This window comes from Abrus precatorius, unplaced genomic scaffold (assembly GCF_003935025.1).
Source record: "Abrus precatorius isolate BTA unplaced genomic scaffold, Abrus_2018 Scaffold9, whole genome shotgun sequence".
Lineage (NCBI taxonomy): Eukaryota > Viridiplantae > Streptophyta > Magnoliopsida > Fabales > Fabaceae > Abrus > Abrus precatorius.
The window spans coordinates 21,892,456-21,918,863 of NW_020874439.1; the positions used below are offsets into that span (position 1 = coordinate 21,892,456).

General features: G+C 31.9%; 2 protein-coding genes across 3 annotated transcripts; both read left to right on the forward strand.

The window, feature by feature from the left end:
- Positions 1–299: 299 nt before the first annotated feature.
- On the forward strand, positions 300–9,051 carry LOC113850121 (ABC transporter G family member 36-like). 2 transcript variants are annotated; one of them, XM_027480496.1, is made up of 23 exons: positions 300–479; positions 696–1,087; positions 1,784–1,993; positions 2,137–2,221; positions 2,354–2,513; positions 2,619–2,695; positions 2,810–2,863; positions 3,231–3,321; positions 3,805–4,106; positions 4,293–4,891; positions 5,116–5,276; positions 5,376–5,485; positions 5,576–5,732; positions 5,822–5,977; positions 6,078–6,250; positions 6,352–6,684; positions 6,778–7,068; positions 7,163–7,246; positions 7,325–7,458; positions 7,555–7,782; positions 7,876–8,047; positions 8,161–8,415; positions 8,524–9,051. In XM_027480496.1, the coding sequence occupies exons 2-23, from the start codon at positions 732–734 to the stop codon at positions 8,794–8,796; spliced, it is 4,461 nt and encodes a 1,486-aa protein (XP_027336297.1). In that variant the 5' UTR covers positions 300–479; positions 696–731; the 3' UTR covers positions 8,797–9,051. The 2 variants fall into 2 exon arrangements, with proteins under 2 accessions (XP_027336297.1, XP_027336298.1); XM_027480497.1 differs by having other exon boundaries at positions 300–474; positions 691–1,087.
- A 3,699-nt stretch (positions 9,052–12,750) lies between these two features.
- On the forward strand, positions 12,751–18,176 carry LOC113850122 (NADP-dependent malic enzyme). The gene is made up of 20 exons (XM_027480498.1): positions 12,751–12,985; positions 13,217–13,494; positions 13,608–13,728; positions 13,874–13,948; positions 14,530–14,681; positions 14,806–14,911; positions 15,013–15,078; positions 15,307–15,402; positions 15,515–15,586; positions 15,676–15,759; positions 15,842–15,940; positions 16,153–16,200; positions 16,270–16,323; positions 16,411–16,509; positions 16,596–16,685; positions 16,772–16,849; positions 17,019–17,093; positions 17,179–17,269; positions 17,367–17,495; positions 17,849–18,176. Exons 1-20 carry the CDS (start codon positions 12,956–12,958, stop codon positions 17,935–17,937), a joined length of 1,932 nt encoding a protein of 643 aa, XP_027336299.1. The 5' UTR covers positions 12,751–12,955; the 3' UTR covers positions 17,938–18,176.
- The last annotated feature ends 8,232 nt before the right edge of the window (positions 18,177–26,408 follow it).

Here is a 26,408-nt window from a genome sequence, read left to right on the forward strand (position 1 = left end):
AGGAAGCTGGTGAGAAAGCGAAAACGCTGGTCATATTTGAATGGACTTCATTACTAAGGTTGCATTCAACACAAGGGACCTACTATTATTTATTATTATTATATAATAAAGTGGAAGCCATTAATTTAATAATTTTCTCATTGGATGATAGTATTAATAGTAACGACAATTCCTCCACTAGCCTCACCTTCTCTATCTTGTTAGCCACTCTGTCCCACTTAATCATATACATATTGTAACACACATTTGCGTGTATATATATGTATAGTCCTTCCTTCATAGCTGAGAATCACTTCAGGTCATTTGGCCTATAATTCCGCATGAAGTAAGAACAGAAAACGAAAAACAAAACAGACAAGGGAGAGAGTTTAAAAGAGGAGAGTCATTACACGAAAAAAAGTGAAGTTTTAAACAGCCACAACCAACCTTCTCCTCCTTGGGTTGAGTGGAGGATTCTCTTACTCCTTGTTTTGTCATGTAAGTATATGATCTTTCATGTTTTGTTCATGAAATATGGAAGAAATAAGATTAAAAAAAGTTTTTTTTTTTCCTTTTGTTTATGATATGACAATCTTTTAGCTCAAAAGTAACGGGTCGCTCTTTTTTTTGTTTTGTTCAAGTTTGGTTAGGATTAGTGAAGCACCCATATTTTGTTATGGCGTGAAAATAGTAACACATTGTTTGTTTTCCTGTTTCAACTTTGAGTCCACTTCAGAACAAGAGGAGGCAAAATGGATGGAAATTTCAGCAGAAGCATAAGCAGGAGCATAAGCCGGTCGAGTTGGAAGATGGAGGAAGTGTTTGCAAGTGGAAGGTATTCTCGAAGGACTTCTCATGTTGATGAGGATGAGGAAGCTCTCAAATGGGCTGCAATAGAGAAACTACCCACCTATGATAGGTTAAGGACAAGTATCATCCAAACCTTTGCTGAGGGTGATCAACAACATGGAAACAACTTGCAACACAAGGAAGTGGATGTTAGAAAGCTTGATGTCAATGAAAGGCAACAAATCATTGATAAAATTTTCAAGGTAGCAGAAGAAGATAATGAAAAGTTTCTGAAGAAGTTCAGAAACAGAATTGACAAGTGAGTTTGGCTTTTCACATGTGGTGTTCTCAATTCCCCCTACCCCACATAAGAAAATTCAGATTTCAGGCTTCAAACAGAATTGGAAACTTTTTCATTAACTTACAATAAACAAAAATTAAATAAGTTTTTGGTCCCTATCTTTTGAATTAAGAAGCCCCTTCTATTTTGACACCCTTACTCTCTTCTATAATCTAATTTGTTTTCTTTCATCTCCCCCCCCCCCCCCCCCCAATATTATCTATTATCATATTCAATTTGTCTTTGTCATTTGCTAACAAAAACACATTAAAGAACAATTTCTGCTATGCAATAGAGAGGAACCAGATCTACATATGATGATTATTGCAGATGCATATATAAACTTTAATCCTTTATTAATTAAGTTTGCTTTTTCAAAGCTATACTTACTTTAAACTTAGAAAATCAAGTGCCAAATTTCCAACTTAACATTGTCAAAACAGAGTTCAAATCGAATTAAAAGCATACCTAATATATAATTTGTCAATACCTTACTTCTCACGTTACTTGAATGGATGAAATTGTTGTATATGAAGGTGAAATAAGCTTTTAGAACTAATTTATTCGGTATTCAATGCTATATTATATGATTCAATTGCTTGGAGTAATGTTACAATTAATAACACCATGTGCACAAATTTGCTCATATTGTTTTTTATTTTTAACTAATTTCAGGGTTGGAATCCGACTTCCAACAGTAGAAGTGAGGTTTCAAAACTTAACTGTTGAGGCTGATTCCTATGTTGGCAGCAGAGCTCTGCCAACCCTACCAAATGTTTCACTGAATATTCTTGAATCAGCTCTTGGCATGTTTGGGATTAGTACGGCTAAGAGAACAAAGCTCACAATTCTTAAGAATGCTTCTGGAATTGTTAAACCATCAAGGTACCACAACCAAGTTGTTACAACGTTACCTATGTGGGGTGGTTGGAACAATCTTAAGCAAAAATTTTGTTTGGCTAAAAGTCAACTATACGTTGACCTTATAGTATAGTACTGTGTTTGATGACACTTTTGGTTCTGTGCAGGATGGCCCTTTTACTTGGTCCCCCTTCTTCAGGGAAAACAACCCTTTTGTTGGCATTGGCTGGAAAATTGGACCCTGATTTGAGGGTAGACTCAATCCCCATAATTTTTTTAATGAAAAAAATTATTTTTTATACATATTATTACCTTTTTAATCAACAGGAATAATAATGATGATGAATAAGAGTTAACTGTAAATGATTGTTTTTGATGAAACAGGTAAAAGGAGACATCACTTACAATGGACATAAACTTAATGAATTTGTCCCAAGAAAGACTTCAGCATACATTAGCCAAAATGATGTTCATGTTGGAGAAATGACTGTGAAAGAAACACTGGATTTCTCAGCTAGATGCCAAGGGGTTGGAACTCGATATGGTAATTGAATCAACATTTTCTCTTAAACCAAGTTTCCCTTTTACCATTTGCCCCTTTGAATCATTTATTAACAGATTTATTTTTCCTTAAATAATGTCATTATAGACCTATTAAGCGAGCTTGCCAGAAGGGAAAAGGAAGCTGGCATATTTCCAGAGGCAGATGTTGACCTTTTCATGAAGGTATTTTCACTAATTTCCCATTTAACTAATACTTAATGGACTAAACAATACTAAATAATTATCTCCATTATTCTTAATATGTGAAAGTGTTCTCACTAGATTCATGCATTGTAGGCTACTGCAATGGAAGGAACAGAAAGCAGTCTTATTACTGACTATACGCTCAAAGTAAGTGATTCTTTTTCCCCAACATTTCTCTTTTTCCTAGAAAAGAGAGGGAGAGTCAGGAAGATATGTTCTCAAAGTTTTCCTTGTATTTGCCCCACAAAAAGTTTTAAAAAAATTCCTCGTCAAAATTTTCTACTCATCACCTACCCCCAAGTGCTAACTGCTTTCAAGTTTCAACATATTGTGGCTAACTAGGTCCCATTTGGAGTACCACTTGTGTTATGTGGATTACACTAATGTGGATTACACTAACTACTCTCATAATTTAGTTATTTACTTATTTTAAAGTTAACATAATTATTGCTTGTCACAGTGCTTAACGGTTTGGTTAATGTTCTAATAATCCATTCTTGTTCTTATGAAATAGATACTGGGGCTTGATATTTGCAAGGATACCATAGTGGGTGATGAAATGCACAGAGGTGTATCTGGAGGCCAAAAGAAGCGTGTGACAACAGGTTAGATTTTAAAAGGACTAAAAAGAAGAGAATTGTTGTGCCTCTTTTTAGGACTGAAAAAAGATCCTCAATTATGCATTGAATTATTTGCAATGTGATTATATTTTTCTACTCTCACATTTTCAAGTTCAACACTGCTTGAAGAAGCTTAATTTAATTGGAAGGTGGGTACAAGTTGTACACATATACCGGCCAGACAATTTTCTATAGATTAAGAAAAAGTGGCCACATGTACTATTGCCCACCAAACTCTTTTTTGTTTGACTTGGTCCTTTTCATTCACCTTCTACCTTGTTTTGTCCGAGAAAAATGTTAAGGGAGTTTCCCTTTTTCTTATTTTCTTTTTGAAAATTTATATAATCTGCCCAAATTATGTAATACATTTTTTTTGCCACTTATAATTTTCATAATATATAGAATTAAATGTCTAATTATGTGAATTACAATTATTTCTTACAATGAAATGACTTTGATTTTATACAGGAGAGATGATTGTTGGGCCAACAAAAACACTATTCATGGATGAAATATCAACGGGTCTTGATAGCTCCACAACATATCAGATTGTAAAGTGCTTACAACAGATTGTGCACCTCACTGAAGGAACTATCTTAATGTCCCTTCTCCAACCTGCTCCTGAGACATTCAATCTCTTTGATGACATCATTCTCATATCAGAGGGACAAATTGTGTACCAAGGCCCACGTGAGCACATTGTTGAATTCTTTGAGTCCTGTGGGTTTCGCTGCCCTGAAAGAAAGGGAACCGCTGATTTCTTACAAGAGGTATTGATCACAATAACACCAAGTTTTAGGCTTAATCATGGAACCTTATATAATTATTTATTTTTTAAAATCATAACATGTTAATTGAAAAAAATAAAAAAGTTATCTAGACCAAGTTGGTATTAATTTAAAAATAAATAAATAAAGAGTATAGGTAATTTAATGTTACTTGAAAATTTTGAATAGGTTACCTCAAGGAAGGACCAAGAGCAATATTGGGCAGACAAAAACATGCCATACAGATATGTTACAGTGACAGAGTTTGCAAACAAGTTCAAGCGGTTTCATGTTGGAATGAAGCTTGAGAATGAGTTGTCTGTGCCATTTGACAAGTCAAGTGCACATAAAGCAGCTCTTGTTTATAGTAAAAACTCTGTGCCTACAGGGGATCTTTTTAAAGCATGTTGGGACAAGGAGTGGCTGCTGATCAAGAGGAACTCTTTTGTCTACATATTCAAGACAGTCCAAATAATCATCATTGCCATCGTAGCTGCAACTGTGTTCTTGAGGACCGAAATGCACCGAGATAATGAAGATAATGGTGCACTTTACATTGGTGCAATTTTGTTCTCCATGATCATGAACATGTTTAATGGTTTTGCTGAGCTAGCACTCACAATTGGAAGGCTTCCTGTGTTTTATAAGCACAGAGACCATCTTTTCCACCCTGCTTGGACTTACACCCTCCCCAACTTCCTGTTGCGTATTCCCATTTCTGTGTTTGAGTCTCTTGTTTGGGTGGTTGTTACCTACTACACCATAGGATTTGCTCCTGAAGCCACCAGGTAAAGTTGAATTCTTTTTTTATTCATAAATGCATGTACATTTGGACTCATTTATGTGTGTTCCATATCAACCAACACAACAAGTTTATTTCATTAAATTGAGTAGGCTTATGTAATATTATTGATACCAAATACTAGACACTATGATCAATATCATGATATAATGTAATGTATTCATGCCATAACTACTAAGTGAGTATTTTTGTGGCTATTCCAATTTTTAGGTTCTTCAAGCAACTGTTGTTGGTGTTTCTTATCCAACAAATGGCTGCTGGGATGTTTAGGGTCATTTCTGGAGTGTGCAGGACAATGATTATAGCTAACACTGGTGGAGCCCTCATGCTTCTTCTTGTTTTTCTACTTGGAGGTTTCATCCTTCCCAAACGTGAGTGATAATTCAAACTTTTAAGCAAAAGCATTTGAAAACTGACTCCAAAATTACACTTTCCAAGAATGTGCTCACACAAATGCTTAATGGTTACAGGTGAAATTCCTGATTGGTGGGTCTGGGCCTATTGGGTGTCACCATTGTCATATGCTTTCAATGCCTTGTCTGTGAATGAAATGCTTGCTCCAAGGTGGATGCATCCACAGGTAAATAGCATAAGCTTTCGATTAAAATATGAAAATGAATAATTCGAAGAAATTTGTTAGTTTCTGACTTGAACATGCCCTTGACTGCAGACTTCTTCAGATAAAACTACCACATTGGGTCTATCTATATTAAGAAACTTTGATGCTTATTCTAGCAAAGGATGGTACTGGATTGGTGCTGCTGCTCTTCTTGGTTTCACTATTTTGTACAATGTTCTCTTCACTCTTGCACTTATGTACTTTAACCGTAAGAACTCACATTCTGATCAATCTTTCAAGTGAATTACATCTTTCACTTTTATCTTAATAAAGCTTTTGTCTTGTTTGGTGCACTAGCTCTTGGAAAGAAACAAGCAATTATTTCTGAAGAAGATGCAAGTGAAATGGAGGCCGGAGGAGACTTAAACGAAGAACCAAGACTTGTAAGGCCCCCTCAGTCTAACAAAGATTCAATGCTTCGATCATTATCTACAGCTGATGGAAATAATACAAGTAAGTTTTAAAACAGATAATATTAATAATCTTTGATGACTTAAGTAAAAAGATGTTCTTATTGACATAATGTGGGTTGTTACTGAATGAATCATTTTAGGAGAAGTGGCAATGCAACGAATGAGTAGCCAGGCTAATTCCAATGGATTAAGAAAAGTTGATTCAGCAAACGATTCAGCTACTGGAGTTGCCCCAAGAAGAGGAATGATTCTACCTTTTCAACCACTTGCAATGTCATTTGATAGTGTTAACTACTACGTGGACATGCCTGCGGTAAGGATTCGATTACTTGTTTAGTATGATTTCATAATCTACACCCTTAACAATCCATGGTACACATATGAAGAAAGTTCTAACTTTGATAACTTTCACAGGAAATGAAAGAGCAAGGAGTGACAGAAGATAGGCTTCAATTACTTAGGGGAGTAACTAGTTCCTTTAGGCCTGGGGTTCTAACTGCACTAATGGGAGTTAGTGGTGCTGGAAAGACAACTTTAATGGATGTTTTAGCAGGAAGAAAGACGGGTGGCTACATTGAAGGAGATATAAGAATTTCTGGATTCCCCAAGAATCAAGAAACCTTTGCAAGAGTCTCAGGTTACTGTGAGCAAACTGATATTCATTCACCCCAAGTTACTATTAGAGAATCTTTGCTTTACTCTGCCTTCCTTCGGTTACCTAAAGAAGTCAGTAACGAGGAAAAGATAGTAAGTACTGAGCACTATATCTTTTGATTCTTCTCTCAATAAAGGTTCATAGAATGGTAATATAAAAATTTATTTATTTTTTAATCTTTTCAGCAATTTGTGGACCAAGTAATGGATTTGGTAGAGCTACATAATCTCAAGGATGCTATAGTGGGGCTTCCAGGAGTTACAGGATTGTCAACTGAACAGAGAAAGAGGTTGACCATTGCTGTTGAGCTTGTTGCAAATCCTTCAATCATTTTCATGGATGAACCCACTTCAGGTCTAGATGCAAGAGCTGCGGCTATTGTTATGAGGACGGTGAGAAACACGGTGGACACTGGACGGACAGTTGTTTGTACAATTCACCAACCTAGCATTGATATCTTTGAAGCCTTTGATGAGGTACCAGCCAACCTATAAACCATTTGTTATATGTTTCTTATCTTTGTACCTCTTAGCCTCTTTGGTACTTAATGAAATATTCTTTCTGAACCAGCTCTTGTTGATGAAAAGAGGAGGACAAGTTATCTACGCAGGACCATTAGGCCGCAATTCCCACAAAATTGTAGAATACTTTGAGGTATTACAACTATTTAGTTATATTATTTTCATTCATGTGCTTTAATATGGGGTTTAACATCCTATATGTCCTTGGCAGGCAATTCCAGGGGTCCCAAAAATTAAAGAGATGTACAACCCAGCAACATGGATGCTAGAAGTGAGTTCAGTGGCAGCTGAAGTCCGTCTTGGAATGGACTTTGCTGAATACTACAAGTCATCATCTTTGTTCCAGTAAGTCAACAAACAATTAGAATACCGTTATTGTCAAATAAGTTTGCATATTTTTATTGGTTTGAACTAACACATACACATTTGCTTGTTGAACAGGAGAAACAAAGCTCTTGTAAAGGAGTTAAGCACACCCCCACCTGGAGCCAGTGATTTGTATTTCCCCACAAAGTACTCTCAGTCCACATGGGGGCAATTTAAATCCTGTCTATGGAAGCAGTGGCTGACATATTGGAGGAGTCCAGATTATAACCTTGTGAGATATTTCTTCACCTTGGCTTGTGCCCTCATGATAGGGACAGTATTTTGGAGAATTGGCAAAAACAAGTAAGTGTTGCTTCCTGTGGTTAAATCTATACTCTTCTCTTCAACCAGTAGTTTTGGATTTTAGCTAATTTCTCTCTTGTTCTCTTTGTTTAGGGGGACCTCAACCGACCTGACAATGATTATAGGAGCAATGTATGCTGCTGTTATTTTTGTTGGAATTAACAATTGCCAAACTGTTCAACCAATTGTAGCCGTTGAAAGAACCGTGTTCTATCGCGAAAGAGCTGCTGGAATGTATGCTCCTTTGCCTTATGCCATTGCACAGGTTAGACGACCGATTAACTTCAAAGAATAGTAATATTTTTTAGTATCTGTTTTTTTGATATGATGTCATTGCCTTTGTTACATTATTCTTATACAAATGCATTTCAATTGCAGGTTTTTACTGAAATACCATATGTGTTTTTCCAAACCGTATATTACTCACTCTTAGTGTATGCTATGGTGAGCTTTGAATGGAAAGTGGAAAAATTCTTCTGGTTCTTCTTTGTCAGCTTCTTCTCCTTCTTGTACTTCACATATTATGGGATGATGACTGTGTCCATCACACCAAACCACCAAGTGGCATCAATCTTTGCAGCAGCATTCTATGGTGTCTTTAATCTCTTCTCAGGTTTCTTTATCCCAAGACCCGTAAGTACCATTCTACTTTGGCTATTCTATTGAAACACATAACATAAGAAATAAGAACAAATCTTTCATAATCTTTACTAACACAACTTTTCAACAACTTTTTTTCAGAAAATTCCTAAATGGTGGGTGTGGTATTACTGGATTTGTCCAGTAGCTTGGACAGTGTATGGATTAATTGTCTCTCAATACAGAGATATAGAGGAAAACATTTTTGTGCCTGGGAGTAGCCGGAATTTCACTGTAAAGTCATATATTGAACACCAGTATGGGTTTAAATCAGACTTCATGGGTCCAGTTGCTGCAGTTTTGGTAGCTTTCACAGTCTTCTTTGCCTTCGTGTTTTCCTTCTGTATCAAGGCACTTAACTTCCAGACGAGATAAAAGATGGGAGTTATGTTATTGCAACAGTATTAAGTGTCGTGTGTATATATATATATAACTGAGGCTGTAGTCAGCTCATGTTTTTGAACTTATTAGTAATAGAAACTTGATGATAGTCTAGTTAGTAGAAGATTGTTTACGAAGTGTAAATCATTTGGATCATGTTACTGTTAGTTTGGTTTGCTACCTAAAAATTAGGTGTTTTGTCACAATATTATTCTTATGAATAAAAAATTATTCTTTTACATCAATTTTCTTAGAAACTCTGTTGTTACTCTTGTTTGCCTACAGCAACTCTTCTCTTATTAACTTTTTTTTTTCCTACAATGATTTTTACTAAATAATTGAGTCAAAATAATGTTTTATTAAATAATTGAGTTAAATGGTAACGTAGGATTTACTTTGATATTTTCAATTGGTAGTAATTTTGAATATATATTTAAAATTTTTTATACTAAATCTGAACTTTTCATTTAGTTTATATCTAACAAGTTATAATTTATTATTTCACTGGTAGTTAGATGTAAGTTAAATGAAAAGTTTAGATTGATAACTTTTACATATATATATATATATAGTTTGCTTTGATGTTTGTCCACTATCCCAAAATCTAACTTCCATCTAAGCTGGATAGAGAATAATTAAGCCATAATTTGAAATGACATTATAATTGTATAATTAAGCCATGCTAAATATTTATTTATAAAAGTTGGAATTTGATAATCCAGAATGTTAATAGGGTATACTACATACACGAAGCTCTTGTTAATTTCTTTATTGTAATACTTATAAAAAAGATTATGTTTTATGTTTGTCGCATTAACTTTCATATCTCGAGGAACCTTTGCGGTTGTTTTAATTATACAATTATAGCTTAAGTTTAGTGTAGATAACTACAGCAACAATGTCAAGTGTTTGCAGTGTGCATGAAGAATTTGTTTTCAACAAATGTGATGAACCGTTTGTGTACTTGTTTTTGATAAATGGAATTTTCACATGATATCCCCTTCCAACATTCATAAAAAAAAAAAAAAAACGTGAAACTGAGAAAAGCATGGTTTTGTGGAGAAGACATGGCACGTAAAAAGTACCTCCTATCTTTTCAGTTTTGCAACCACAAAAACTATAGACATTTTATCATGTCTATGACTTGAGTGCCTAATAGATGGGACAAATAACACTTTAGGTGGCTATTGTCACATTTGAGGTCATGAGGTGTGCTATGGATAGGTACAATATAGTTTAACATTAAAATAGGAAAGATAAATACTAGTAAAGCATTTTTTTAAATATTTTTTTTTTGTTTTTTATTAGAATAACTCAAACAAATCTACCTTAAAGATTAGGGAAGGACTTGCATGAAGAATGAATAACCAATACTCATTTGTTTAGTAAACTTGAATCGTTAAAGATGAAAATAAATTAGGCTGTTATAGAACAATGTAAATTGAGTTTAGGTTAGGTTAAGAAAATAAGTGAAGACAATATTTTTTTAAAAGTCTATTTGGTGTTTTTTTTTTAAAAGTTTCGAGTAATCTAAAAAGTCTTTTGTATTTAATAGATTGATTTATTTATCTTTATTGATTTACATGTAAGTTTAGTTTTACTAATCTATTTAAAGATAATTTTTTGACTTTCAAACAAAATTTTATTATAAAATACTATGAAATAAGTCATGCTCAAACCCTACTACACTAACTCAACTTGACTTACATTTTTTTTTGGGCATCTCCACTCTACCTAACAATTTGTGTCATTGTGTGGCCATAAATGAACTTGAGTTTGGGCCATTTGACCATCCCAGGTGTTATGTAGCTGGATACAAATACAACCTAATATCAACCCACCTCACATTTTTATTTTATTTTGTTTGTTATAAATAAGGTGTAAGGTTTAATGTGGGGTGTGGGGTGTGGAAAAGGTGATAATAAATCAGATTATAGACTAAGCAGGATAAGCTCAACCCACCCCACTTCAAACCATACCATAATATAAACTTCATCTGAAAATTACTCAGATCCCTGTCTCAAAGCTTAAATTTTCAATCAGAACAAACATCCAACTCTTTTTAGCATGACATAATTTACCCCAAAAAAAATAAAAAGTGGTGAAATTACTGTTCTGCTTGAAATAAAAATAACAAAAACTAAGAACGCATTGTATTTCTTATGTGGACTGGCTAATGATGTTGAAAGCCCTACAAAACATGCATTAATGTGATGGAAGAAATTGGCATAGGTTGCTGGGGCACATTCCCATGGGCCATGGTCCACCTTTTGGTGGTTGTTTTCCACTACAAAACTAGATTGGATGCCATGGGCTTAATGAAATAAGTCAAACATGTTAAGTTTGTTAACAGCATATATATATATATAAGAAATTTTTTTAAAAAGTAACATTATATTGTTTTTGTAATTTTCTATTTAAATCTTTAAAAATTAGCACACAAAAATGGAAAACAATTTTTGTGATTATTAATATTTTATGCCAGATGTTAGGGTCTTCAACAACATGAAGAATACTTAAAAGCATTTATATTTGAAAGACTATGAGCATATGAATATGTCCTTTCGTGAAAAAAACAAGTAGCTAAGACAAAAGGAAGAGTTTTTCTATTAGAAGGCAGCAGAATTATAAAACCATCCTTGAAAGTTCCCCAAATGGTATTTGGAATGTGCTGCTTTTGTACTTCAAACTCTCGTATTATACAGTAAGAACAATACACGACAAGATTCAGACTCCAAAAAACTTGGACAATTTCTATTCTGACTTATGACAGCTTCAGAATCTGTTGATTGAGTCTGCGAAAAATACATTATTGTATGTAAATCTCAAAGGTTTGGATACTATTATCCATCCTACGCTTCCCAACTTAAAGCAATTTGATGACATCACAGTACTTCAGTTGCAAACTTACATCGTACCCTCTTCTTTAACATGGTTGCTACCACACTCTCCATGTTTACCCTCATCTCACAACCCACAGTTTCCCTCGAAAGATCTTTTTTTTTTTATTATTAAAAATAGTAAATATACTTAATATGAATAAAATTTAGTTATAGTATCTTATATTATTAAAATTGTGCTATTATTAATTAAGATTTCTACTTCATGTTTAACGTGAATTTGTTCGTGAAGTAAAAAAAAAGAGTAGGAGATTATTCATCATTAAATTTTTATGATTTAGTATTATTATGAATTTTAAAATAAGTAAACGATAAGTAATTTTTTTTATTTTTTTAATATTTTATAAATAAATTCACTTTAAATAACCCTTATTCAAGATATTCTTAACTTGAATAATATTATTTATTGTAAAAAATATCAACAATTTCGACTAAAATAATGTGCTTAAATATGTTGTAATTCTTTATATTTTAACAATTTTTTTGGATTCTCCAACTTTTTTCAAAATTAAGTCCTTACATTAACGTGAGTGTTTAAGTTTAGTTCATCTTATTAATACAATTTCATAAAATATTAACATGTAACAATTTTTAATTATTTATGTCATTATTTAAAAATAAAAAATGAAAAATAATATATATATATATATATATATATATATATATATAAGAAATAATAACATCAAATGTATTTAAAATGATAGTTAATAGGCGAATGCTAATTAAATTCTTAAACACCAACTATGAAATAAAAAGTATAACATTTTTGTTAAAAAAATATTAATACACATTATTTATAATTTGTAATATATTTTAACATAATTTTGAATAATTTTTTTACTTTCAATTTTATAATTAATACTTTTAGTCACACAATAAAAAATAATAAGTAATAATTTATAAAAAATTATAGTATTTATTATTTTTAACACATTAAATTATATATTATTTTGTAATTTTTTAAAAATTATATAAATTTTTATTGCATGTACTTTTTCAGGTATTAAAAAAACCGTTATTGAGTGTGTATTTACGTGTTTGATTTATTATGATCTAACTTCCTTCTCTCCTCTCCTCTCCTCTGGCGAAGAGGGAGTGGGAGACACAGAGAGAGACTCAGAGAAAAGAGAAAACCAAGCATCCCTTAAGACTCTCTCTCTCTCTCTCTCTGTGTGTGTGTCCCCGTGTGTGATACATACACAGCACTAGCAATAACCGAAACTCTCTCTCTCTCACACACTTGTTCCGCCATCATGATCTCCTCCAACAAATGTTCCTTCATGGTAATTATAATTACAATACTCTTCTCAATTCACGTTCTTCATCCACTGTTCCACCACCCAATCAAAACTACTACGCTTTCCCGCTTTTTCCTCACTGTTTGCTGTTTGGTATAACGCCAACAAACAAAAATTTGATTTTTCTTCTAATTTCGTTCAGATTACTTCATTTGCTTATCTGGGTATTGATGAAATCCTCTCCTTATTCCGTTTTTGTGTGAACTTTGTACACAGTGCAATTCGGGTGTAGGTGGGTGGCCTTTTTGCACCAACTACTCTGGTTCGCAGAGAAAGCGTTTGGGTCCTTCCAGAGTCACGTGTTCTGCTCCCAGCAGCAGCAAAAGACACGGCAGCGTTGTGATGGAGACACCGTTGAAAGAGATGAACGGAGATTCCACGGTGGCTGACGTCGACGACAACCCAACCTCCGGCGGTGGCGTTCAGGATGTGTATGGTGAAGATAAGGCCACGGAGGATCAGTTTGTTACTCCATGGAGTGTTTCTGTAGCTAGGTGAGTGAATGAGTGAGACTTGTTTTGATGAACTTCCATTTTCTTTTTTGTGTTTGTGTTATGATGAATGAATGAATGGATGAATGGGACATTGACACTGTGCTGGTTTTTAGTGGATATACTTTGTTGAGAGATCCACACTTTAACAAAGGATTGGCCTTCACTGAAACAGAGAGAGATGCTCACTACTTGCGTGGTCTTCTTCCCCCTACAGTTATATCTCAAGAAACTCAGGTTAATCATCTCACTATATCACTTGTTTCTGATAATCTTTTTGGAAAAAAAAAAGGATGTGGGAAGTGGTTAGATTGTGTCTGATTGTGAGCCTACCCTGATAATACTACATTTACTAATGGTTATTGATGCCTCTTTTGTCCAGGTGAAGAAACTGATCCAACATATACGCCAATATCAAGTTCCATTGCAGAAGTACATGGCAATGATGGATCTTCAGGTAGCCTCCTGACATTTCCTTTTCTTACTTTCCAGGAGAGTTATTTGATTAGTATTGTTTTTGTTTGGTCTGCTTCTCCGTTTTATTTTTTACTTAGGAAAATGTTGCAGACATTGGTTAAAGAAACAACAGTAAAAAGTTTTTATTAAAAGAGAAAAGTATCTATGAAAGAAAAAATAATTTAATATAATCTTTTTTTAAGTAATTAGAAGCATTTGAACTGCGTTAAAAGTTCCTTAACTAGTATCCTTACTATAGTCGATACTTGATGGCAAGACACTTTTACTTGTAACATAAAACTGAGATATTTGTAGACTGTTGTGCGACAAAATTGCAAGTGCATAAGATTAGAGGTGAATGACAACAACAGAACTTATTCGTAGAAATATCTGAATAAATTTCTGTTTCCATAGATTTGCTCTTGTCTATGCATTTGTATTGTTTTTGTCATTATTTTGTTTTGAATTTAGAATATACCATAAAATCGCTTCTTTGTGGAACTTTCTTCATGGTATGATTTGCAATTTTGGGTTTGGACTCTAATCCTTTTCCATTTGTTATTTGTTATTTGCTGGTTGCAGGAGACAAACGAAAGGCTGTTTTACAAGCTTCTAATTGATCATGTTGAGGAGTTACTCCCAGTTGTCTATACTCCAACAGTTGGTGAGGCTTGCCAGAAATATGGGAGCATCTTCATGCAACCTCAGGGTCTTTATATAAGTTTGAAGGAGAAGTAAGTTTGAGTTCAGTTGCTCCTTTCTCTTCTTGAATTTCTTTTCCCTTTACACTTTTAGTTTAAAATAATGTGTGCATTATTTGTCAAAGTACTTATTCTATTTTCTCGTGTGGGTTTAAAGAGGGAGGATTCTTGAAGTACTAAAGAATTGGCCTGAGAAGAACATCCAAGTCATTGTTGTAACTGATGGAGAGCGGATTCTGGGTCTTGGGGATCTTGGTTGTCAAGTAATTTCTATTATACTTGTTAGCATGTAAAATTTATGATCATTGTATTATGTGATCTAGTATTGTAATCTCTCCTTTGGTAACCTATGGTGTATTATCAGGGGATGGGAATACCAGTTGGAAAACTTTCTTTATACACAGCGCTTGGTGGAGTTCGTCCTTCTGCTGTAAGTATTTTCAATTTGCTGTGATTGTTATGATTATTTATGTAGAGAAAGTAAAAACACTTGGAATAGTTATAATGTTCTAAACTAGCTTCACGGATATCATTCAATTTTTGGAATTTAACTAAAACTAGGTCAGAAAGTCTCTGCATTTCTTTTTTTTTTAATTTTGTATAATGTGACTTCAATTTCTTATTGCAACTATAATAATATATTATCCAATTGTTTCAGTGCCTTCCTATTACCATTGATGTGGGTACAAACAATGAGAAGTTGTTGAATGATGAATTATATATAGGGCTCAAACATAGGCGAGTAACTGGGCAGGTTGGTACATGATTTGTTTTCTTTACTTGACCAAATTTTTATTTTCAAGTTCAACCATTCTTTTATCTAACATTCCATATTAACAAATTTCCTTCAACTTTTTTAATTCCAGGAGTATGCTGAACTTTTGCATGAATTTATGACTGCAGTCAAGCAAAATTATGGTGAAAAAATTCTCATTCAGGTACTGAGCAGTATGCAAAGACATCAGTTTTTGGTTTTCTGGTCTGCTAGTGGAACGCAGACTAATATTTGTTTTGCCTTTTGCTGTAGTTTGAAGACTTTGCAAACCACAATGCTTTTGATCTACTTGAAAAATATAGGTCAACACATCTTGTTTTTAACGATGATATTCAGGTAAGAAATTCCTCTCAAATGCTTAATTTAGATAGTTTGGTAGCCAATCATTATCTCTTATATTCTATCTACTTCATTGCAGGGAACAGCTTCAGTGGTCCTTGCAGGACTAGTTGCAGCTCTGAAATTGGTTGGGGGAAACTTGGCTGATCACAGGTTCTTATTCCTTGGTGCTGGAGAGGTAAGTTTATCCCATTCTATAATAATGTTTTCTTCTTCATTGCTTCTTGAAGATAGGAAAGTTTTATCATTTCATGACAGAGGAAAAAGCTGAAAGAAAAAGAGTGTTGGACATTATCAAGATTAATTTGAATTGTTTACTTGCATTTCCTTACAAATAAATATTCTATCATCTATATCCTTATGGATGAATTGTATGGTTTGTGGTTGCAGGCTGGCACTGGAATAGCAGAACTCATAGCACTTGAAACATCAAAACGGGTTAGATTTATGAAATGAGCATTGCATGAATGATTTAGATTCATCAAAAACTAACTATTGCCCTTGCAGATAAATGCCCCACTGGATGAAGTTCGCAAGAACATTTGGTTGGTGGACTCAAAGGTTATACATAATCCAATTTAGCTCATTCCTGTGGAAAGTAATTTCTTGTTTCTTCATCTGATTAACCTTTCATTCCTACTTTCGTAGGGTTTGATTGTGAGTTCCCGTAAAGAATCGCTTCAACATTTTAAGAAGCCCTGGGCTCATGAACATGAACCTGTTCAGGAACTTGTAGATGCTATTAATGTATGACCTCTCTCTCTCTCTCTCTCTCCCACATGTAGAGAGAACATAAGTTTCAAATTTCTCACATTTCAATGTTTTCATCTCAGCAAATTAAGCCAACAGTGCTAATTGGAACATCAGGACAAGGGAGAACATTTACTAAAGAAGTAATTGAAGCTATGGCTTCCATTAATGAGGTAAAATGTCAATCTATTCGTCAACCTACCATGCAATTTGATCTCCACATAAGCTAATCTATCTAGTGGTTGATAATTGCTTGTAGAAACCTATTATTCTTTCTCTTTCCAACCCAACATCACAGTCAGAATGCACTGCTGAAGAAGCTTATACATGGAGCCAGGTAATATGAAGATTCTGCTGGTATCCTCCTATTAGAAATTGAACTTATTTATTAAAATATTACTTAGCTTAGCTGTTTGTCTAGTTAGATTGCTATTATCTGGTTGGAATGGATGAGTAATGTCTACATTCATTTTTTTATGTTTCTAATCCATTTGAATTTGTATCAGGGACGTGCCATTTTTGCTAGTGGGAGCCCATTTGCCCCATTTGAATACGATGGACAAGTGTTTGTGCCTGGCCAGGTTCTAAGTTCATGGAATTTTTAGAAACGTTAAAGACTTGTCACATGAAATGAATTTTAATTTGAACGTGTTCTTTTTCAATCAGGCCAATAATGCATACATTTTTCCTGGATTTGGTCTTGGTTTAATAATGTCTGGGACCATTCGTGTACACGATGACCTGCTTCTGGCAGCTTGTAAGTAGTGCATTAGAGATTCAAACATTTAGTTCAATTTTAAGCTTTGGACAAACTCACCTTTGATGTAAATGACAAATCCTATTTCTTGGAACAGCTGAGGCTTTGGCTTCACAAGTGACTCAGGAGGACTATGACAAGGGGCTCATATACCCACCATTCACTAACATCAGAAAGATTTCAGCACACATAGCTGCCAATGTGGCTGCTAAGGCCTATGAGCTTGGTGAGGCTTTGTTTTCCATTTGGTATCTAAAGGATTTATGTTTCATGTTTTAAAACTTGTTTGGAAGAGCTTATAAACAGCCTATAGAAAACAGTTTATGACTCTTATAGGCTGTTTTCAGCTTATTTCAATAAGCTTATTGATATAGTTTATTAAAATAAGTTGTTTTCTGCTTAATCTAATGAGTTTTATCTTTAAATTTATAGCACAAGTAATTGTTTAAAAAGAACTTATTGAATAAATGCTTAAATATGTTGTCTATAAAAGCGCACACCTAATACTATACTCTTTCTCCTTGAAATATTATAAATAATTTTAGAACAATAAAGAAATTGAGTTCCCATCTTGCTCAGGCTTGGCCACTCGCCTTCCTCAACCAAAGGATTTGGTGAACTTTGCTGAGAGCTGTATGTATACCCCAGCCTATAGAAGCTACCGGTGAAGTAACAATAGTTCATTTTTCAAATTTGGGTTTTTGTCATGAAATAATTTTATTTTATTTGTACTTGTCCCTTTTCTACTCTTGTAAGTTATTGTATTTGTTGGAATAGAAGTTAGGTGGTTGGTAGTAGAGGAAGATGGACTTGTATTATAGCTTGAAATATTTGTATTTCGCCATAAGTTTTATTTGACAATAATTAAAAATTAGAAAATGAAGCATTTGAAAGCATTTTCAACCATGAATAATGCTAGTACCTTCCAAAAATAAAGTTGTATACCATTATGCATTTCTTGTTTCCTTTCTCACCCCCTTTTATTTATTCATTAAAATCATTGGTTTAAGATTTAGTGCGCCCATGTGCTTCATACTCAACAATAAAGCATTAATAAATCTAATCTAATGTGCTGAAGAAAACTTATAAAAAAAAAAAACTCAAGATAAATAAAATTAAAACGGAAATAAGTTACTACATAAATAAAAATAAATAAACATATAACTTGTTAAAATTCGTTTTCTATTTACTTAATTATATAATTTTAAAAATTGGCTAACACCCACCCAAAGCAACAATAGTTCATCACTGACCGTCTGACGAGTAAAATTTGATGTTTTTGGACGCATTATGCATTGTTTTCGGACTCATTGGTTGGGTCTGAAGTCTGGTCTGTCTAACAAGAAACTAAACAGAGGCACGATGTGTAAGTAAATAAGAGTGTTATCTCAGAGATGTAATGGAACATGGATAGATTCCATGTACTGAGTGGTTACAGCATACTATTAACGTACGAGTTCAACATCATATAATTGCACTTCCTGTTTTCTTTTACTATTTCACAAGGTTGTGTACAATTGATTTTGATCCATTAAATATGATTGAGATATGTATATATAAATTAATATGAACCACATTTTTATGAGTGTGTTTTTTATTGAAAAATGTAAGAATTGATTTTCTAATTTTGATAAACAAGCTCTGAACAGTTAACACGGATGTTTGACTTCAATAGTAGATTGTGTTCCTTCTTTATTTTGCATCGAATTCACATTGATCAATAATTCTTTAGAATAATCATATAAGCATAAGTTGTTCTTGTAAAAATTCACAGAAATTTTTATCAATTATACTATTTCTGAATTTACATAAATATTAAATGGAATTTTCTATACCAATTCTCAGCCCCATATATCACCGAAGAGAAGCAACACTATCGTAAGAAAGGAGATTTGACGTTTAACTCGTATCTTGGTCTAAACATTAATTATCTCTTTGTCATTTAAAAATTTGTGCATTTAGTATTATATCATCCCACTCTTCCCAACAGAAATTTACTACCGTAATTAAAAAAGCTTTCTTATATTTTCTTAATAATCCTCTTACTAATTTACAAAGTAAGTATTATATGAAAATGTTCATTTATTATTGTGTTGAAAACATAAAACACATTAAATACTTTCTTCATTTAACAATTAGGATGATATGTAGGAATAAAAAGTAAGAGGGTTTATAATTGTTCTAATTAAAATCCCACAACAATGCACATTATTTTTTTTCCTAACATTATCATTACCTTTTTTTTCCCTTAATCCTGCTAAATTGATTTACAAAAATGTTAAGTTCGTCTCGTTTTAATAAATAGTTTTATAAAAAGAACTAAAAGGGCCAATAAGCAATCATTTGTGAGGTGGGGTTCTGATGATAAATTTTATGGCGGTTTGGTGTTATTGCAGATTCTGTATAATAAATTATTGACCCTTCTTTTGAAGGCGTGATTAGGTGAAGGGTGTGGTTCATTCTGATTTCTGAATCTGAAATTGTGCCTAGCATTGTATTTGCTTGAGAAGAATAAAAACTTTATGACAACATACAAGCATTTGTAATGGTATTGACAACTCTCGTGTCTATTGGGCATGGTGACAACTGCATTTGTGAGTGATATTTAGTGTTGCTGATTGCATGAGGCAGTCTTACTTTTTCATGATTTGGGCAGTTATCTATCGTCCTTTGTTGGCATGTAATGTTGTTTGGTCCCTGCCTTTTCAAGTTTACTACGAGGATCGTGTCTTGTTCATCTTATCTTTTCTTGGATAAAATTTTGGGGAACAGATCAAAAGTTGTCTTTAGTGGGCAATGCATGCTAGCTGCTTTCAACAATTTGTCTTCCAAGCAATGGATTCTGTTGTGAATTGATGCTGCCGGAGAAGAATAGAGTCGCTGTGAAAGCAACTTCAGCTAACCTCTCCATACCCACAGGCTTGGATTATTCTTGATGAGGAAAGGAAAGAATAGGTATACCCTTTTTTCAGGTCCTTGTTCATCTGTTGATGCTTCAACGTGGCAACCCATCCTAGAAGCTCCTATATCAGAAGCTTATTCTTTGACGTGGCATCCCTTCTGTGGTAGAGTGCAATGCCTCCATGTCCCTTTTGTGATGGGATCTTCCCCGCTTTAGGTAATAGTTGATGCAATCAATGTTTTTTGGCATAAAGATGGACATGAAGGCACTTCGACATGTTAAGATTCTAGCTTTAATAATTTGTTGTGCTTGCTTAATTATTAATTAAAGATTCTTTCATTTTGGCGCCTACTTTCTAGTTTGGTTCACAACATTTTTTAAAAAAAATCCCAATTTTAGGACATATATTAAAATGGAATTACATTTGCATATGATATTTTCTTATTCCTCTTGGATATGTCTAACAAAGATTCTGCATGGTCGTAGCAAACATCAGCACATACTGTATTTTCTTCTCTTATTAGAGTAGTACTTAATTAAACACTTATTCAATAAACTCTTTTTAAGCGATAATAAATTTAATGATGAAATTTGTTGGGATAAGTTAAAAATACTTATCTTGATAAATTATATCAAGAAACATTTTGTAATAAGTTGAATTTCATAAATTGATGGTAAGTTTTTCCAATCAGACACTTGATATCGCACTCACATATGACTTCAATAGTTTAGAGATGTATTTCTACAATTGGGTGAGAAAAATAGACTAATAATATCTTACTTAAGTTAGTTCATCCTAAGTAGCTGATGTCAATGCAAGTACAAGTAGGGAATTATGATTGTCCAGGGTGGTATCCTTATCAAGATAGGAGATAGTAATAAGAGAAGGGAAAAAATAAGCCACAATCTGCCAAACTTGAAAATGACTGAGAAACCAGATTCTGATACTCTTCCACCCACTCAAAACATGAAGCTTTTTAACTCTTTACAAAGAAGCAGATGTGATCATACACATGCAAAAGAAACAATGTTATTGGAGAAGAGGGGAAAGAAGAGCACAAAGGGAGGGATGGGAAGAGGGTTGAATTGGTCCTTTCACATGAGTGTGGCAGAGGAATAAAGAAAGAATAGAAAGAGTATCTCTTCTCCAACACTTATTTCTCCTTTAAAACATTTTGCTTTCCTGAAATTGTAGGGAGGGACATGATGGACCACTGAGGTGCATGGCAAAATTCTCATGTCAATCATTGGGAATTTTTCTCTCCTATTTTGTTTCCCTCTTTGGTCACTCGCTGATTCCCCTCTTCATTATTCTCTATGCACCATACCTTAGAACAGTAACATGGTTTTGTTCTGTCCAAGTTTTGCTAATTTTACAAGCATAGACAGAAGGCAAAAACATTGAAGAAGAGAACTAACTTGAGTACTTTATGTAATATGTGGCCCTTGAGGCTTGCCTCTACATTGCTTCATTATTCACCTTTATGTAGCAATTGTCTATGAACTCTAGATCTCAACAAAGATGCACTGACATGACAAGAAAGCAAGAAAGATTATGGAAACACAAATCGAAACTACCAAGATCAATTAAATAGTTCAATTCAACACTGTTAAATTTGAGGTTTCCTTTCACCGTTGCCATCGCATTCTACTTGGTTAAAGTGCAATGGCCACTAGTGTTTTAATATTCCATTCTGAGCAATAAACAAATGGCACGTGTCCTATAAAGATCCTGAGTGAAAGGAGTTGACTTTATTCATACTCAACATGTCCCTTTACCCTCCCTCCTTTCTTCAGAAATATAGAAATTCTTATTTTATAATTACATATATATATATATATATATATATATATATATATATATATATATATATATATATATGGTTAAGCGTGAAAGCAGTAATTTTACATATAAACAAATCATATTTCCTGAATGAAATTATTTCAAATCTTATTAATATGATGTTTTTAGGATTTCTTATTATGGGTTTATATGCAGATGCTATTATAGTATTAAATACATTTTATTTTAAAATATGGCACTTCTGTATTTTTATTGTGATAGATATTTTTAAAATAAAAATTATTCTTTACTCCTTATATGTATTTAGATACACAATATTTTTTTTTCTTCATAAACTAGGACATGGACATGGTGGAACTTTTGGTTGTCAACGTAAATTTCTTTTACAGTTGACAATAGTTAATGTTTAAATTTTTTTAATTTCATTTGATTGTAACTAATGATTACTATGATCATTAATTTCTATTTGATTTTGTTAATATATACTTGAGGGAAAATGAATATGCTATTTTCGTACCCTTGCTTACAGCCATAAATTTTTACTTTCAAAATTATAAGATTATATGACAGTTCATCTGCATTTGTGTTGTGTTATAATTGTATCACATCTGATATGAAATACATATTTTTGTTCTAGAATTCAGGAATGGGATAATGTGTCACTGTCAGACAAGAACCATGTTTGAATATTAGCAATGTCTTTTCATAGAATCAACGATTTGCTTCACTTTTCTTTCTCGTAAGTTATTCCTTCTATAAGTGTTATGAAAGCATGGTAGTAACAAAGGGGAAAGATTTTTATTATTATTCATATATATATATATATAATGCTTTAGTGTCCGTAAGCAAACTTTTTGGCTCTCTCATATTAATTAGGATAAATTCTTTGTCTCATGCGATGCCCAATATCGTTTTTTTGGGAGGAATTTTGTTTATTTTATTTTCCTTTGCTTCCAATCAACGCTTGTTTCATTGTCTTTTCTCCTTCCACAAATATCAAAATCCAAATCATATATGGAACTAATGAAAGTAACTCTTAGTATATTCAGATTATAATTTGAAATGTAGAAATTAAATTTGATAAACGATTTATGAGCTTCACGAATCATGGTTGAACTTTGATCTAATATATTTTTTTTACAATTTTTTAAAGATTATTATGTGTATTAAAATTTTCTCTTTAAATATTTAATATAGTTGCATTTATGTTACTTAGTGTGAAAAAAAATATATCCAAACATGAGTTGTTCGAGAGCACACGGCATATGCTAATTAGGTATATGTCTCATTGAAAGGGGGAGAGGGTTCTGTTTATTCTTTTTTTCTTTCACATCCATAAACTTTACTTTTCTAATCCCATTTTCCAACCGTTTGCATTTACGTGGTGCGGCGTTAATGATGACACGAGGATGATAATCACTAAGAAATATAATTTTTTATTTATCAAAAAATAAATACTTTAATTATGACTCATATTCATAATGAAACATTAATTTAATGTCGGTGCTTATCTCTAATTAACAATTATATATATTCATATCTATGTCTATATTCCTGTTTTAGTTCAATATTCTGTTTTTTACAAGTTAATGAAATACTCTTGTTTAAAATTAATATTAATTGTTAAAATATTACTTAAAAACGTATAGTATATATAAATCAATTTTAAAAAGTTTTAAGTCTTACTGTAAATTATAATGAAAATGTAATTATTATGTGTATGTGTGTTAGGATGACAATAAGTTAGTGATCAGATTAAATGTATGTATTGTCTCTGAGAAATCAATAATTTAAATAGACTTTGTAAATGTCTCACGATAAATATATTTTTATATAAGTTTTTAGGTTAGACTAGAATTTAAGATGGCTTACTTATTGTTTTCTCTATTTTAATTATTATTTTAAGGTTTTCATACAAAAATAACAAATTAATGTTTTTAAACTATATGGTTTCTTATTATATCATTTTATCTCTTTTGTTTATTAATTGTTTAAGTTTATATATATATATATATATATATATATATATATATATATACTTAAAATTATTAATATTATCATGAACTTTTTAAAATAATAAATAAATAATAAAAAAATTCTTAAAAATGTAACAAATAAGGGGGAAAAAAGGAGTATTAGCTATATATAAAAAGTAAAATCTAACTTAAACTTACTTATTTCCACTCATAGTGTATGCAAGTGCTTTTGGAGTTAGATATTATGATATTTATATTTGCACTAACTCAAATTTCACAAGTGATTTACTCATGTTCGAAGCAATTTTTTTTTAATAGATAAAAACTATACAGCTCAAGTATATTTTTGTTATTATAAGATTGATCTTGCTTTTAATCTTCATTTGTTTTTTTTAACCCGTTATACATTAAAAACATACTATTTTAATTTAGTTAAACTAAAATAGTAAAAATAAATTAAAAAATCAATAAAAAGTGCAAAAACATTATATTAAAAAAAAAAAACAAAACGTATCTAAGTCATTATGAGAAAGTTTGTTCGTAGTCTAATATATCCAAGTCCATAAAGCAATGTTACATATAATTATATAGTAATCTCCACAGTTTTGGTATTTCGAGCTGAATAATTTTAATTTATAAATGCTTGTTTAATTTTTTTTATTTCTCTTTTTATTACACCATTATCTAATATATTTATCCCTTCTTTTTCTACATGTATATATTCAAAAGGATGTTTGTAAACTATTTTTCTTTGAAAAAACTGATTCTTTAAAATTGGTTTCGATTGTATTGGAATACAGTAATCGAAAATTCTTAAATACTTTCAGAATTTTATTCGCAAGATATTTATATAAAATACTTGAAATTTTATAATAAACATGAAAGCACACAGAGATAAAATCTTATGTTCGAATATTCCATACATAGATTTTTACAGAAAATATACTTTCTGTCAAAATAAATAAAAGAACAATTTTATTAACTTAAAATTTTAAGTATTTCAAAGTATTAAAACTTAATAATTAAAATATCTATTATGATTTGATATTTTTAACATAATAAATACATTTTAATATATAGAATTAACTGTAAAGACTTGTATTAACAAAATTTTGGAAACCAAAGCAACTTATAAACCTTTATTCTCTAGTTTTATGAGGTACAGATTAAACACCAAGGGTTAAATGGATATGGACTGAAAATGCGTCCACGTATCGTGTCATTTCAATGTTCTGCATTAAAGTTCTCTATCAACTTTATTACGATACGATGCTCATGCAATGGCCCCCACTGTTCCGTACAGCCACTATTTCTTGCGGCTAAATACTATTTAAAGAAAGAAATAAAAAAAAGGTAGAATTGTAATCACATCTTTTCATCGTGAGATTATTTTATGTTTAGCATAAGTTTAATCTTTGTCACAAGATTCTTCTGGTGAATTTTAAATATCTGAGCTTCTTGAAAGGGGTACACCTTATGATTTTTTTTTTCTTATTATTGATAAAAAAATATAATTTAGAAAATGATATTGTACTATTTTATAAACATTCATGCAAGTCATTAAGAATTAATCTAGTCTTACCGTAGCCTTTTTAATGTTCTGAATGAATCTATCTTAAAGTTTGTGAAAGATTTGTAAAAACAAGTATCATTACTCTTGTATTTGAAATGGTAGAGTATCTGATTCTTCTATCTTTCTACTTTTATGAAAAAGTATTTGAAATTTAGAAAATGCTAAAGGACATAATAATAAAATATTTCATTCAAAGTATAGTATTTCACTCATTTTGATCATTTTAATATATTTTAGTATAATTTTTAATAAAAATCAATATTTATTGGTTTCTTAATTAATATTTTTAAATTTATTAACAAGATCTTAAGGTTTTAATACGTAATTGTAAAACTTGAATTAGTCACATAAAAAATTCGTTTAGTTACGCTCAATAACGAGTGTTTCCATAAACGAATTTGTAAACGATTTATTATAATAAGTAGCAGCACTCTTATATTAAAAAAAAAGTATTTAAGAAATTTATCATATAATTATATAAGTTGAATTTGCCATTAGAAAGGTTTAATTTGGTAACAATTCGCCGGATACTAAGTATTTCACATTTTCTTATTTGGACCCCAAATTTAAAAAAAATAAAATTGAGTAGGCACATGGAAATATAAAATGTTGAAGAATTAATTTCTAATACCTATTAATTTAAGTAGTAAAGAGCTTGATTTTCTTAACGTTAAAGCTTGTAAATGAAAATTTTTAGTACCAGATCATAGGTTTATCCCCTTAAAAAGTTTCACCAATTTGACTAATTGAAGACCTAGATTAATATACTTTATAAATCTAATACAACAAAAAAGAAGGATCAATTTTGCCTAATTACAAAAAGAAAACACACATAATAATAAAATAAGTAAGAAAAATACATAAAGCAAGGTGTTTTACACTAT